Below are 12,760 nucleotides of genomic sequence, written 5' to 3'. Positions count from 1 at the left end.
CCACAGGTTGACTATTTGCTTTGTGAAGAACAACTTTCTGTTATTAGTTTGAAGCCTGCTACCCATTCCTTTCCTTTGGTGTCCTCTAGTCCTTCTATTATGGGAACTAATGAAGAACTTTTCTGTATGCACCCTCTCTACCCAACTCATGCTTTTATAGACCTCTATCCTATCCTCCCCCAGTCTCCTCTTTTCTAAGCTGAAAAGTCCCAGTCTCTTTAGCCTCTCTTCATATGGGACCTGTTCCAAACCCCTCATCATTGTAGTTGCCCTCCCCTCTCCCACCCTCTCTCTTCCCCTCTCCCACCTCCTTTTCCCAGTCTCCCCCAGTTTTGTTCAATAAAGAGAGATTCTATTTTTGAACACAATTGCCCTTTATTTTGTACATCAGGAAGGTGGGGCTAGGGAGGGGTAAGTGGAAGGAGGTGAGGGAGGAATGGAGTACGAGCCCCCGATGGGGAGGACTGGGCTGGCTCTGTGGGCTTCTGGGGGTGGAAGCTCTCCTGCAGCCCCCCAATTGCCTCCTCTCCCCAGATGGCAGCCTGCGGCAAGTGCAGCCGGTCTGATGGCCGAGTGCTGTGATGTGCCCAGTGTGGGTACTCCGGGCAATCCAAGCCAAGACTGCTTTGCAAGTGGGGCACCCCTGAGAACTGTCTGTCCAGGGTGGGGGTCGGATCCCTTTAAGCACAGCCCTCGGCTAGCCTAAGACAGCAGCTCCATGCTCTAAGTGCTCATCTGATGCCCTGCCGGCACTGCTTCTGGCCATCCTTAAGCCCGGTTCAGGGTCCACTGTGTGTGGACATGCTAGTTCGAATTAGCAAAACTCTAATTCGAACTAGTTTTTTAGTCTGGATGCTAGTTCGAATTAGCGCTGTAGTGTAGACATACCCTATGGTAGCTGTTGGCAAATGCTGATTTGTTGCTAGTGATCATTGTATATGGAAATTGAACTTACCTTCACTGAAACTGTGAAAAACATGTTTTCACTGTAAGAGGATCCCACTATGTGAAGCTGTGTATGATAATGTACAAATAGTATGAATTAAGACAGATAGTATACAATTTAATTCTGAAATGTGTTATCTTTGTCAGCTAGTGTTACAAACTCAGAAACCCAGGCCAGAGCTTTCAAATTTGGGTACTAAATAAGTCCATATTCAGGTATGTAACTACAGTTCTCACCTGATGGCAATAAAAATTCTGTTCGGATCAATATTAACTGAAGGATTGTTATCTTATGACTGTTTTGTGACCTGTATCTGGACTCTAATAGATATTTTCACTACTCTTGGCACTATTTTGGTCCCCTTTTTTTAACAAACTCAACAGAGAGGCCAAAGATTTAAGAATCTGGAGACTCACCTTTCCTTTCACCAGAGACGTAATCATTCCTTAATTAGATTCAGGCAGTTTGGCAGAGCAGTTGTTGTGGGGATTGAGGAGGGGGGAAATTACATTGTGCCTGCATGGATGAATAGGTTCATTTATTTTCAAGGGTTATTTTCAGCATTTCACTAACACTAGATAGTCACTTGTCAGTATTTTTAGAACATTTTCTCTAATATTACACGTGAAACTCTCTATTTTGCCTTTTTAGAAAAGTCTGACTATAAGTGGCCAGAACCATATTATGCTGGCAATACTTACAAAGCAAGTCGTGCTTCTGGCTGGATTTAGTCCATTTTTTTCTTTAGCCAAATGATTCAGTCAATAGAGGCAGTTCAATAATCGTCCGTTGCTAATTCAAAGTATTGTAGACACAATAAGGTCTGGGTACCACAGTGGTTGCTTACTGGCATTTAACATGCTGGGGTCCTTTCAGAAGTGGGTAGAAAAAAAAGAAAATCAGGAAAGTTAGATTTAGTGTTGCTGGTTTATAAAGCAAAAATGTCTATGATTCCAGTTTCCAGTTGATATTTTGATTTATGCCTGTTTATGTACTGGGCTTAAAGTCAGGGCAATTTTATATTCAGTTTTATGCCCAAAACAGACAAAACTCTGAATGACTGATGTCCTTACTAGAGTGTTGCAGCTAAGCATTTTGGAATGTTCACGTGGTGTTTTTTTGAAAGCTTTTGTGTGCTCCACATTTTTTCATTTGGTATGAGGCTTAGTGGTAATCAGCTCACCACTAATTAGAAGTCATTCCTTGTCCCCATCACTATTGTTACATGAAATTATCTCATGCCTTAAGAATTTTAACATTCGGAAGACAAGTTTCTACAGTAGCTTGTCTTGTTTTGTCTTGTATATTTTCCTCGCATAAAAGTGACTGAGCTTCTGCTTAGATTTAGTTGGGGTTGGTCCTGCGTTGAGCAGGGGGTTGGTCTAGATGACCTCCTGAGTCCTCCTCCAATCTTAATTTTCTGTGATTCTGTGATTCAGTGCTATTCTGGAATGACCACTAAAGAAGAACCAAAAGCCGTTCTTTATGACATATTTGGATTATTTTGTACTTTTCCACTTCATTTCTCTTTGCAGCTGATGCACAGAACACACCTATGGTGAAAATGAGGGGAGGACAAGGTCTGCTTGTGTAAAGGTCATGGGAGATGCTAAAAACTTTTGAAGTACTTAAGGCTTGGATAATTGAAGGCTTCAGCCCCATGGAAGTGTTAAGCTCTGCTAAGATGAAGCTAAGCATCTGAAAAGTTTCTTAAATCATTGTGGCTTAACTTTAGTTTTGCAGACCTTAAAAGCTCAGCGGGAATGAAGCTTGGAGGTACAATCTCATATAGTTCATATGTTCTGTGGAAACAGAGATGCTTTCCTACTTTGGAGCTTAGGATCCAGTCCTGCACATACATCACCAAAGTGGGGATATAAAAGGCTCCAGTGTTGCAGAGTCCAAGAAGGGCAGAGGCAGGAAGAAGAGCATGATTAAGGAATAATATGAAATCCTGATCCTATTAAAATCTATGGGTGTTTTGCCCTTGACTTCCATGGGGCCAGGATTTCACCCATAAGAACATAAGGACAGCCATACTGGGTCAGACCAAAGGTCCACCTAGACCAGTATCCTGTCTTCTTACAGTGGCCAATGCCAGGTGCCCCAAAAGGAATGAAGAGAACAGGTAATTATCAAATGATCCACCTCTTATCACACATTCCCAGCTTTTGACAGAGGCCAGGGACACCATCCCTGCCCATGCTGAATAATAGTAATTGATGGACCTATCCTCCATTAATTTATCTAGCTCTGTTTTGAACGCTGTTATAATTTTGACCTTCACAATATCTTCTGGCAAAGAGTTCCACAGATTGACTGTGCATTGTGTGAAGAAATACTTTTGTTTGTTTTAAACTTGCTGCCTATTAATTTCATAGAGTGACCCTTAGTTGTTGTGTTATGGGACAGAATAAATAGCATTTCCTTGTCTATTTTTTCTACACCAGACCTCAATCTTATCCCCTTGTTCATCTCTTTTCCATGCAGAAAAATCCCAGTGTTATTAGTTTCTCCTCATACGAAAGCCATCCTATACCAGTAATCATTTTTTTGCTCTTTTCTGAACCTTTTCCACTAGACCTTTTTTTTTTGAGATGGTGTGACCACATCTGCACACACTATTCAAGATGGATTTATATAAAGTCAAAATGATACTTTTTGACTTACTATCGATTTATTTTTAATAATTCCCAACCTTGTTGGCTTTTTTTTTACTGCTGCTGCACACTGAGTTTTCAGAGACTTATTCATACTCACTCCAAAATCTCTCTCTCTCTCTCTCTCTCTTTAATGGTAACACCTAATTTAGACCCCATATATATTAAATGTATAGTTGGGATTATGTTTTCCAATTGCTTTGCATTTATCAGTATTAAAATTTCATCTTCCATTTAGTTGCCCAGTCATCCAGTTCTGAGAGATTCTTTTGTAGCTCTTTGAATTCTGCCTGGGATTTCACTATCTTGAGTAGTTTTGCGACCTCTGCAAACTCCTCTGTTTGTTTGTTACTGTGGTCTATAGAATCTGACCACTCTTGCTGCTGGTGACATCTCTATGTGTTTGATGGCTTGCAGGTATGCATTGTGACAGTGTGTGTGCTGAGGGACAGTGGGGTCCAAACTGTTCGTTGTCCTGCTACTGCAAAAATGGAGCTTCGTGCTCTCCAGATGATGGAATCTGTGAGTGTGCACCAGGATACAGAGGCACCACTTGTCAAAGAAGTAAGGAAAATGTTTTAAAATTATATTTCTTTTTAAATATGTGTATCATACAAAACTGTGTGGTTTTTGTAATGTATGATGTAACAGGCCCACGATCTGCATTTTAATTGTGTTAATGTACAGGTGTGCCAGAACATGTGCTTTGTGCAGTTATCAAATAATTCCTGTCAGTAATCTTCTTGTTACTATTATTTTATACTTTTATTATTTATCTACTGTTATAGTAAATGGTCTTATAATCATATCAAATAATTATTATTATTATTGTTTGTTCATTTAACATTTACGTTACTAGTGGCCAACCAGGGAAGAGTCTCATTGTGCTAGGCACTAACACAGTATACAGCACACAAATGTTTTATATGTACAAACATACATATAAATATGAAAGGTTTTCAAGCTAGAAGACACTACATAACAGAGGAGGCAAATAAATGGGTTCAGATACGGTGGCAGAAAAACAGGATCACAGAAACAACAGGATGTGCACAATACTTAATTAACCATGCAAAAGTAATAATCACTACTCACCATCTTCCTAGCTTTTTACGTTTGATTTTTCTATTTTTTATCATGGAAGGGGTAAGGGAGAAAGATCCAGAGTAGAGTCTGATTGTGAGTCATAACTGTAGAGATAGTACAGGCAGTCCCCGAGTTACGTGGATCCGACTTATGTCGGATCCGCACTTACGAAAGGGGCTTTCTCACCCCGGAGCTCGCAGGCAGCGGGACCGCCCAGAGCGCAGCGGTCTCGCCACCTCGACCTCCGGGGCGAGAAAAGCTGCTCCGGGTGCCCCTGGTCTGCTGGGGACCATCTCCAGCAGACCAGGGACACCCGGAGCAAAGCCGGGGAGGCAGAGGGGTCCCGCGCCTCTGAGGCTTTGCTCTGGCAAAGCCAGGGAGGCGCGGGACTCCGCCGCCGCTGCGGCTTTGCTCCTGGTGTCCCTGGTCTGCTGGAGACGGTCCCCAGCAGACCAGAGGCACCGGGAGCAAAGCCGCACCGGCGGCGGGGTCCCGCGCCTCCCCGGCTTTGCTACAGCAAAGCCTCAGAGGCGCGGGACCCCTCCGCCTCCCCGGCTTTGCTCCGGGTGTCCCTGGTCTGCTGGGGACCGTCTCCAGCAGACCAGGGACACCGGGAGCAAAGCCGCAGCGGCAGCGCTCTGAGGCTTTGCCGCTGCGGCTTTGCTCCCGGTGCCTCTGGTCTGCTGGGGATGATCTCCAGCAGACCAGGGACATCCAGAGCAAAGCCGCAGCAGCGGCGGGGTGCCGCGCCTCTGAGGCTTTGCCAGAGCAAAGCCTCAGAGGCGCGGCACCCCGCCGCCGCTGCGGCTTTGCTCCCCGTGTCCCTGGTCTGCTGGGGGGGGGGGGGCGCAGCTAGTGCGCCCTCCCCTCCCCCCCCCCCAGCAGACCAGGCTTTTGTTGTGGACCCTGGGGTAGAGCAGCTGGGGTGCTGCCGGGTTGGTCCTGCAGGGACCTACCTGGCAGCCCAGCTGTTCTGTCCCAGGCTCGAGATTCAGCCGCTGTTGAAACTGATCAGTGGCTGATTCCAGGAAGCTGGGGGCAGAGCAATTCTGCCTCCAGCTTCCTGTAGTCAGCCCCTGGTCAGTTTCAGCAGCAGCGGCTGAATCTGGAGCCAGTTCCGACTTACATACAAATTCAACTTAAGAACAAACCTATAGTCCCTATCTGGTACGTAACCCGGGGACTGCTTGTAGTAGCCTTTTTTCTGGAGAAGAGGTTGAGTTTTGAGTGAGAAGACTAAGGGACAAAAATGGAGACCAGAGAAATGCTTTCTGAAAGGGAAAGGGAAAAAGTCCCATCCAATGACTATCAAAAGGTAAGAACAAAACCAGGAGAGGATGGAGACACAAAAGCCCAGGAATAATAGGATTTTAAAAAGAAGGAGAGGAGTAGGAAGAATATGGTTGACCCTAATTTTAAATGCCTGGCATTACTGTAGTATTAGTATTCTCTTAGCATTTCTGGGTATGTGGTGTAGTTCTTGCTATCATTTGCATGCCTCTCAAAGGACTTTTTCAGTAAATCGGTTAATCCAAAAGAAGATTAAGAACCTAGGAACACAAGAAAAGCCATATTGGGTTAGATCAATGGTCCACCTACTCTAATGTCCTGTCTTCTGACGGTGGCCAATGCTAAATGCTTCAGAGAGAATGAACAGAAGAGGCAATCTTTGAGTGATCCACCCCATGTTGTCCACTACCAGCTTCTGGCAGTCAGAGGCTAGGGATATTCACAGCATGTGGTTGTACCCCAACTCTCTTGGCTAATAGCCATTGATGGACCTATCTTCTAGGAATTTACCTAATTATTTTAAACATTATTATAGTTTAGCTTTGACCACATTCCCTTGCAATGAGTTCCACGAGTTGACCATGAATTGTGTGAAGAAGTATTTCCTTCTGTTAGTTTTCAGCCCATTGCCTATTAATTTTACTGGATGGCCCTGGGTTGTGTTGTATATATCCTTCCTCCCTTCATCATCTCTTTTCCAAGCTGAAAAGTCCCAGTAATTTTAATCTCTCCTCATATGGAAACTGTTCCACGCCCCATTATTTGTTGCCCTTTTCTGTATCTTTTCCAATTCTAATATATCTTGTTTGAGATGGGGTGACCAAATATGTATGTGGTATTCAAGGTTTGTTCTTACCTTGGATTTATATAACAGTATTATATAATGTCTTATAATATATGCCTTTCCTAATGGATCGTAAGATTCAGTTAGTTTCATTTGATTGCTTCTGAAACATTGAATGGATGTTTACAGAGAACTATCCACAGTGAGTCCAATATCTCTTTTTTGAGTGGTAACAGCTAGTGTAGATCCCATCATTGGGATCCCAACTGTGTGTACAGTTGGGATTATATTTTCTAACATGCACAACTTTGCATTTGCCAATATGGAATTGCATCTGCCCTTGACCAATCACCTGGTTTTGTGAGATCCTTTTGTAACTCTTCACATTCTGTTTTGGGATTAACTGTCTTGAGAAATTTTGTATTGTCAACACATTTTGACACCTCACTGTTACGTACGCCTTTTCCCAGATAGTTGATGAATATTTTGAACAACGCTGATCCCAGTACAGAATCCTGGGGGATGCCACTATTTATCTCTCTCTATTCTGAAAACTGACCATTTTAGTCATTGGACCCTTTCTCTCCCATTACTGATCCAATGGCGGTCTTTCTCTCTTATCTCAGTAAATAAATGTAACCCTTCCTAGTGACTTGGAACTATGGATATAATAAAGTGTAGTGGCTTCCGCAGTTTAGCACTCAAATGGCTCTCAGAACCAATCACTCCTGCACGTTCTAGAGCCAAGAAAACAAATGGTCACTCAATTAAATCAGGGCCGAATGAGGATATGCCTTTTCTGTAAATAGGAAAATCTTATGGCTTACCCATCAGTGATTAGATAGGGATTGGAGTAGAGGGGGGCAACCTACAGCCTTTGGGCTGAATCCAGTCTGCCAGTCATTTTTAATGCAGTCTTTGAGACCCTGCTGGAGAGTGATGTTTGGGGCTTGCCTTGACTCCATGGGGCTTCTGGAGACAGCTGTCTGTCCCCTTTCCAGCTTCTTGCACTACCACTGCTCCAAGTGCCACTGAGCAGCTTCCCTTGGCGGGGAACCATGGCCACTGGAAGCTGCAGGGGTGGCACTTGCAGATAGGGAGCAGTGCATACAGCTGCCTGGCCATACCTGTATGTAGGAGCTAGCTGAATGGGGGACATACTGCTACTACCAGGAGCTGCTAAAGGAGATAAGTGCAGCCCTGAGTTCCCTCCCACCCTCTGAACACTTTGATCCCATCCTAGACTACCCTCCTGCACCCAAACCCCTCATCACCAGCCCTGCCCCAGAATCTACATCCTCAACAGAGCCCTAACCCCTCCTCCAGCCCCTGCCTTGCTCCAACCTAGAGTCCCCTCCTGTCTGCTAAACCTCTTGGACCCAGCTCAGAGCCCTCTGCTGCACCCCAAATCTCTCATCCCCTCCCTGCCTCAGAGCATGTACCGTAGGCTGGAGTCCTGACACCCTTCCACACTCCAACCCCATTTTCGTGAATAGTCATGGCCCTCCATATAATTGCCATACCCTGATGTGGCCCTCCCCCCAGGATTAGAGAAACAAAAAAAATTATTGCAAAAGGCCTTTTTTCTTTCAGTCTCTTTATGTGGCTAGTGATATAACTCTGCTGGAGAAGGTTCTAATATCATTGGCATAAAAATTAACTGGAGGCTTCAGTGTTTCTGATTGTAAGTTGTGTACAAACCAGAGGTGATGTGTAGCTTCCTGGACTGTGCTAATGAATGCAGTGAATGGATAATTTAAAGAATGATTGGAAAACACACTACATTTGTGACTTTCTGCCAATATAGCAGTGGGCTGGAATGATTTAGATTTCTCCAACAAGTGTAGGGGTGGGCAATAATTTTTGTCCGGGGGCCACTTCAAAAATTTGTGAAGTAGCCCCAGGCCACACCAGAAGGGGTGGGGCCTAAACAGGAAGAGGTGAGGCCCAAACAGGAAGGGAGCAGGGATGCCCAGCCCCTTAGCCCCCCCTTCCCACTAGGCACCCGTGCCCTGGAAGAGGCTTGGCATGCTCTCCAAGCCCCAGGCCGCTACCCCCCCACCTTCTGAGGCCCTAATTGGCATGGGGGTGGGGGGAGCAGCAAGGCCTTCGTGGGCTGGATCTACCTGCTTGGTGGATCTCTTTTGCCCACCTCTGAACAAGTGAGGAAAAAAAATTAGACATCAATAATAGAGTAGAATAAATTCTTTCCACATAAGGATACAACTGTCTGTCTTCATTCTCCTGTGTGTATCAATGTTTTTTTTCCAAAAACTTATCCTTTAATTTCTATATGCATATATTTCAAACATAATTCATGAAAGTTGTTCCTCTCATTTTCTGCTTAAGCAGAAATATGTTTGATCTGAGTCACATTCTTGTTTGTATTTGTTTGACTGGCTGTGAAATATGGCCTGAATACATGGCTAGGCCAAGTTCTGTAAGTGAATTACAGCCTGTGCAACCCCACTGACATGAATGGGATTGCTCAGGGTGTGAGTCATGTGGATTGCTGTCATTATTGGCTTTAACACATTCAGTGCTGTTCTTCATTGTCACTACTGTATGGCAGTGCATTATAGCAACATCCTGCCAAGTGCCTGAAAGTTACCAGTTACTAACCAGACCATTAGTAAGCTCCTCAGAGTAGGGACCTTTATCTTCTTAGATATATGCAAGGCATTAAGCACTCATTTGAAGTGTATAAAATAACAATAACAACTAGTTCAATAAATACTCACATAGTAAATGGAACAGAGCTGTATGTGACAGGAAGGCAGAATTTAACTGTTAATCCATTTAGTTGTTGAAGAACAATAGATTGTGGTGAGGTAGAAAGTGCAAAAGGAAATGGTTGTATCTGATTTCTGATTTCAGTCTGCTCTCCTGGGTTTTATGGACATCGTTGTAGCCAAGCATGCCCCCATTGTGTGCACAGCAGTGGTCCCTGCCATCATGTAACTGGACTTTGTGACTGCTTACCTGGTTTCACAGGAGCCCTCTGTAATGAAGGTAAATGCTGTAATAGAGACCATTGCAATATATACAGTGACCAAGTGTAGCATTTTTTTTCATTCCATGCATTCTAGAATTATCAGATCACATTACCCAAAAGTGGAAGGTGGCTTTTGGTTTTCTACATGAAGTTTGTAAATGTAAAAACTGAATCCAATTGGTCAAAAAGATAGCCTCTACATTTGAAAATTACCTTTCTGCTAATTCTGGCAATATCATATTCTTTATCAAAAGAAACTTCTTTGTAAATGAAATAAATATATAATAAATAAAATAAATGCATTTGACTGAATTTATAGCAGCATTATACTAAATAGGAATTTTCTTGATCTAAGACATCAAATATTAGGAAACAATACAAATGTAACTTACTGAAAAGTCCACTAAAATTTTTAACAGTGTGTCCCAGTGGGAGATTTGGCAAGAATTGTGCTGGAATTTGCACCTGCACGAACAATGGAACGTGCAATCCTATTGACAGATCTTGTCAATGTTACCCTGGATGGATTGGCAGTGACTGCTCTCAGCGTAAGTACTGTGCCTTTTTTTCTTTCTTTCTTGAGAGATCTTATTAGAACAGTTAGACTAAGTTCAGTTCCTTTTAATTTTCTTCTTGATGTTGAAGAAGCACTTTGGAATTGACTGATAAATGACAAGAGTTTATATCAGTACCTAGAATTTGTGTGCTATAAGAAAAAGAGAAGAACAAGGTTAAATAAATAACATAAATAAATAAGGACTCCTATGTTATTATATTTATCATCATTACATTTCAAATGCCATATAAAAGCCATTTTAACATTTGCACTGCAGTTTCATTTACCATAAAATTCAAATGTCATAATTAAGTAGTTATGCACTTCCTTCTCTCTATGTACATGGCTTCCATCATAAGAGTGCAGTGAACACCCCCATGAAAATTAACAAATTTATCTTCAGGACATACTTTAAATTATGGAAGTTATTGTTATCAATATCAGTGAAAGTCTATTCCTTGTTGTTCTGCCTGTAGATTAATCTGATCATGCACCATTGAAGTCAATGAGAAATATCAAAATGTTATTTTTCTTTTGAATCCATTATTATATTAAATATGGGCTTCCTACTGTCCCTTATGCTGGGGTTATCTGAATCAGTAATCATTGGCATTAGCCTTCTGACACATAAATTCATGGGTAGCAAAGCTTATCCCTTCTTTCAAGTAGGAATAAGGGATCTTCCGGAAAAGGGCTTATTTTCTGCAAGATCCCGTCTAGACTGGTGCTTTTCTCTGGCAAAACCCCGAGCCGGAAAAAAGCGGCAGCCATGTTCATGCAAATGCCGCGGGGGATATTTAAATCCTCTGCGGCATTTGCAATTCCGAAGTGTCTCATTAACATCCCTTTTATGGAAAAGGGTGCCAGTGTAGACACAGCCATATAGTTTGCAAATGCAAACCTTTAGTAAAATATACAGTAGCTGACCAGCCTCTAAGAAGCTAAGTAGGTCTCTGGACAACCAAAGCATTATACAATCATGCGGAAAACTCTGTCTTACCCTTAACATAGTCAAAATCAAGGATCAAGCTCAAGTGCCTGATTTGTTTTTTCTCTCCTGTAATATATTAATTCTTTGTTTCCACAAGACTGTATATAAATTCAGAAAAGTAACTTAAGGCTAATTATTTCACATTGAAAAATGACAAAACTCTTTACGTAAGCTAAAAATAGAAATTTGGAAGAGTAATTAATCAAAAAATAAGAGGTCATGTTTACGGCACTCTCTGCTCTCAGTGGGATCTGATTTATTCATATATCCATGTAATTTTTCTTTTGCTACAGTGCTATTTACATATTATAATTAGCATTTGGGGAGATATTTTACAGTTCTTTCTATTAATACCATTAGATACCAAATTCATTCAATTTACCATCTCCAAAACAGCACCAATATTATTTGAAACCACAGTTATGTGTGCAAAAACCTTCATTTATTTTATTGTTTACAGTGATTTGTTTGTTGGAAGGATTGTATTGATTCGTGGTCTGATGGGAACCAATAAATAAATCAGAAGCCTCAGGTCAAGAAACTAAAGTTAAACCATGGAATCACTGATTCACCCTGCTTTGGCCTTAAAGTTACATTTTGGGAGAGGAATACAGGCTACAAATATATTTTTTCTCTCACCCTGTTTATTCTCCTCCTATGCTAGGATTGGAATTTGCAATATCTCCATCTAGTTCAGTAATATTCAGGAAGGGTGAAAATTTTTAGTCTCTGGAAACCAGTGAGAAATCAAGAAACTTGATTTATATGACTGCCTCTTGTGTACTATGAGAAACTAGTGATAATGGCTACATAGTGTTGCACTGAGATGAGGATCTCACCCATTGATTCTTCTTTACAGTTAATGTTGTTTCATTTGTTCTTATCAAGGGTAAAACACTAGTTAGGTTCAAGAAAAAACTAGGGAACGCTCTGGTCGAAATTGACCAGACTGAAGAAGGTAGAAAAAGAACTGTTTTAGCATTTGCATGTTATGCTGCTTTGTGTCTTTGCCATATAATAAGATTAATTAATTGATCTGGGATATTTCAGCTTGCCCACCTGCTCATTGGGGTCCAAACTGTATTCACACCTGCAATTGCCATAATGGAGCTTACTGCAGTGCCTATGATGGGGAATGCAAATGTACTCCAGGATGGACTGGCCTTTATTGTACCCAAAGTAAGTGATTCCTATGATCTGCTCATATTGTTGTATGATTATAAATTAATAATAGTATTTTCCATTATTTCTTTTCACTCCCTTTTTGCTCAGTGATTTCCCAATAGTGTTATGCCATTCTAATCCAGAGGCTGTATCGTTTGTTGCCTCTGCTGGTATGAGCGATGAAAATTGTAGCCACCTATATTTCCTCATGGGGAAATCACCTTTGGAGGAGGATAGGTGATGGTCACAGCTGCCTTCCCTTTGAGTTTCCTGCAGAGGAAGGCAACA

The 12,760-nt window shown here is 42.1% G+C and overlaps 1 protein-coding gene across 2 annotated transcripts in view; it reads left to right on the top strand.

Annotated features, from left to right (window-relative positions):
- The window catches only part of MEGF10 (multiple EGF like domains 10), a 176,538-nt gene that overhangs the window by 143,732 nt on the left and 20,046 nt on the right, over positions 1–12,760 (top strand). For both annotated transcript variants that reach the window (XM_006130122.4, XM_075931920.1), the window contains exons 14-17: positions 4,024–4,170; positions 9,644–9,778; positions 10,181–10,309; positions 12,359–12,487. In XM_006130122.4, the coding sequence (XP_006130184.1) occupies positions 4,024–4,170; positions 9,644–9,778; positions 10,181–10,309; positions 12,359–12,487 (540 nt within the window). The remainder of the gene's footprint in view (positions 1–4,023; positions 4,171–9,643; positions 9,779–10,180; positions 10,310–12,358; positions 12,488–12,760) is intronic.

Source organism: Pelodiscus sinensis, chromosome 6 (genome assembly GCF_049634645.1).
Source record: "Pelodiscus sinensis isolate JC-2024 chromosome 6, ASM4963464v1, whole genome shotgun sequence".
NCBI classification, from domain to species: domain Eukaryota; kingdom Metazoa; phylum Chordata; order Testudines; family Trionychidae; genus Pelodiscus; species Pelodiscus sinensis.
The sequence above is the reverse complement of the archived record's forward strand: the minus strand, read 5'-3'. Positions and strand labels throughout refer to the sequence as shown.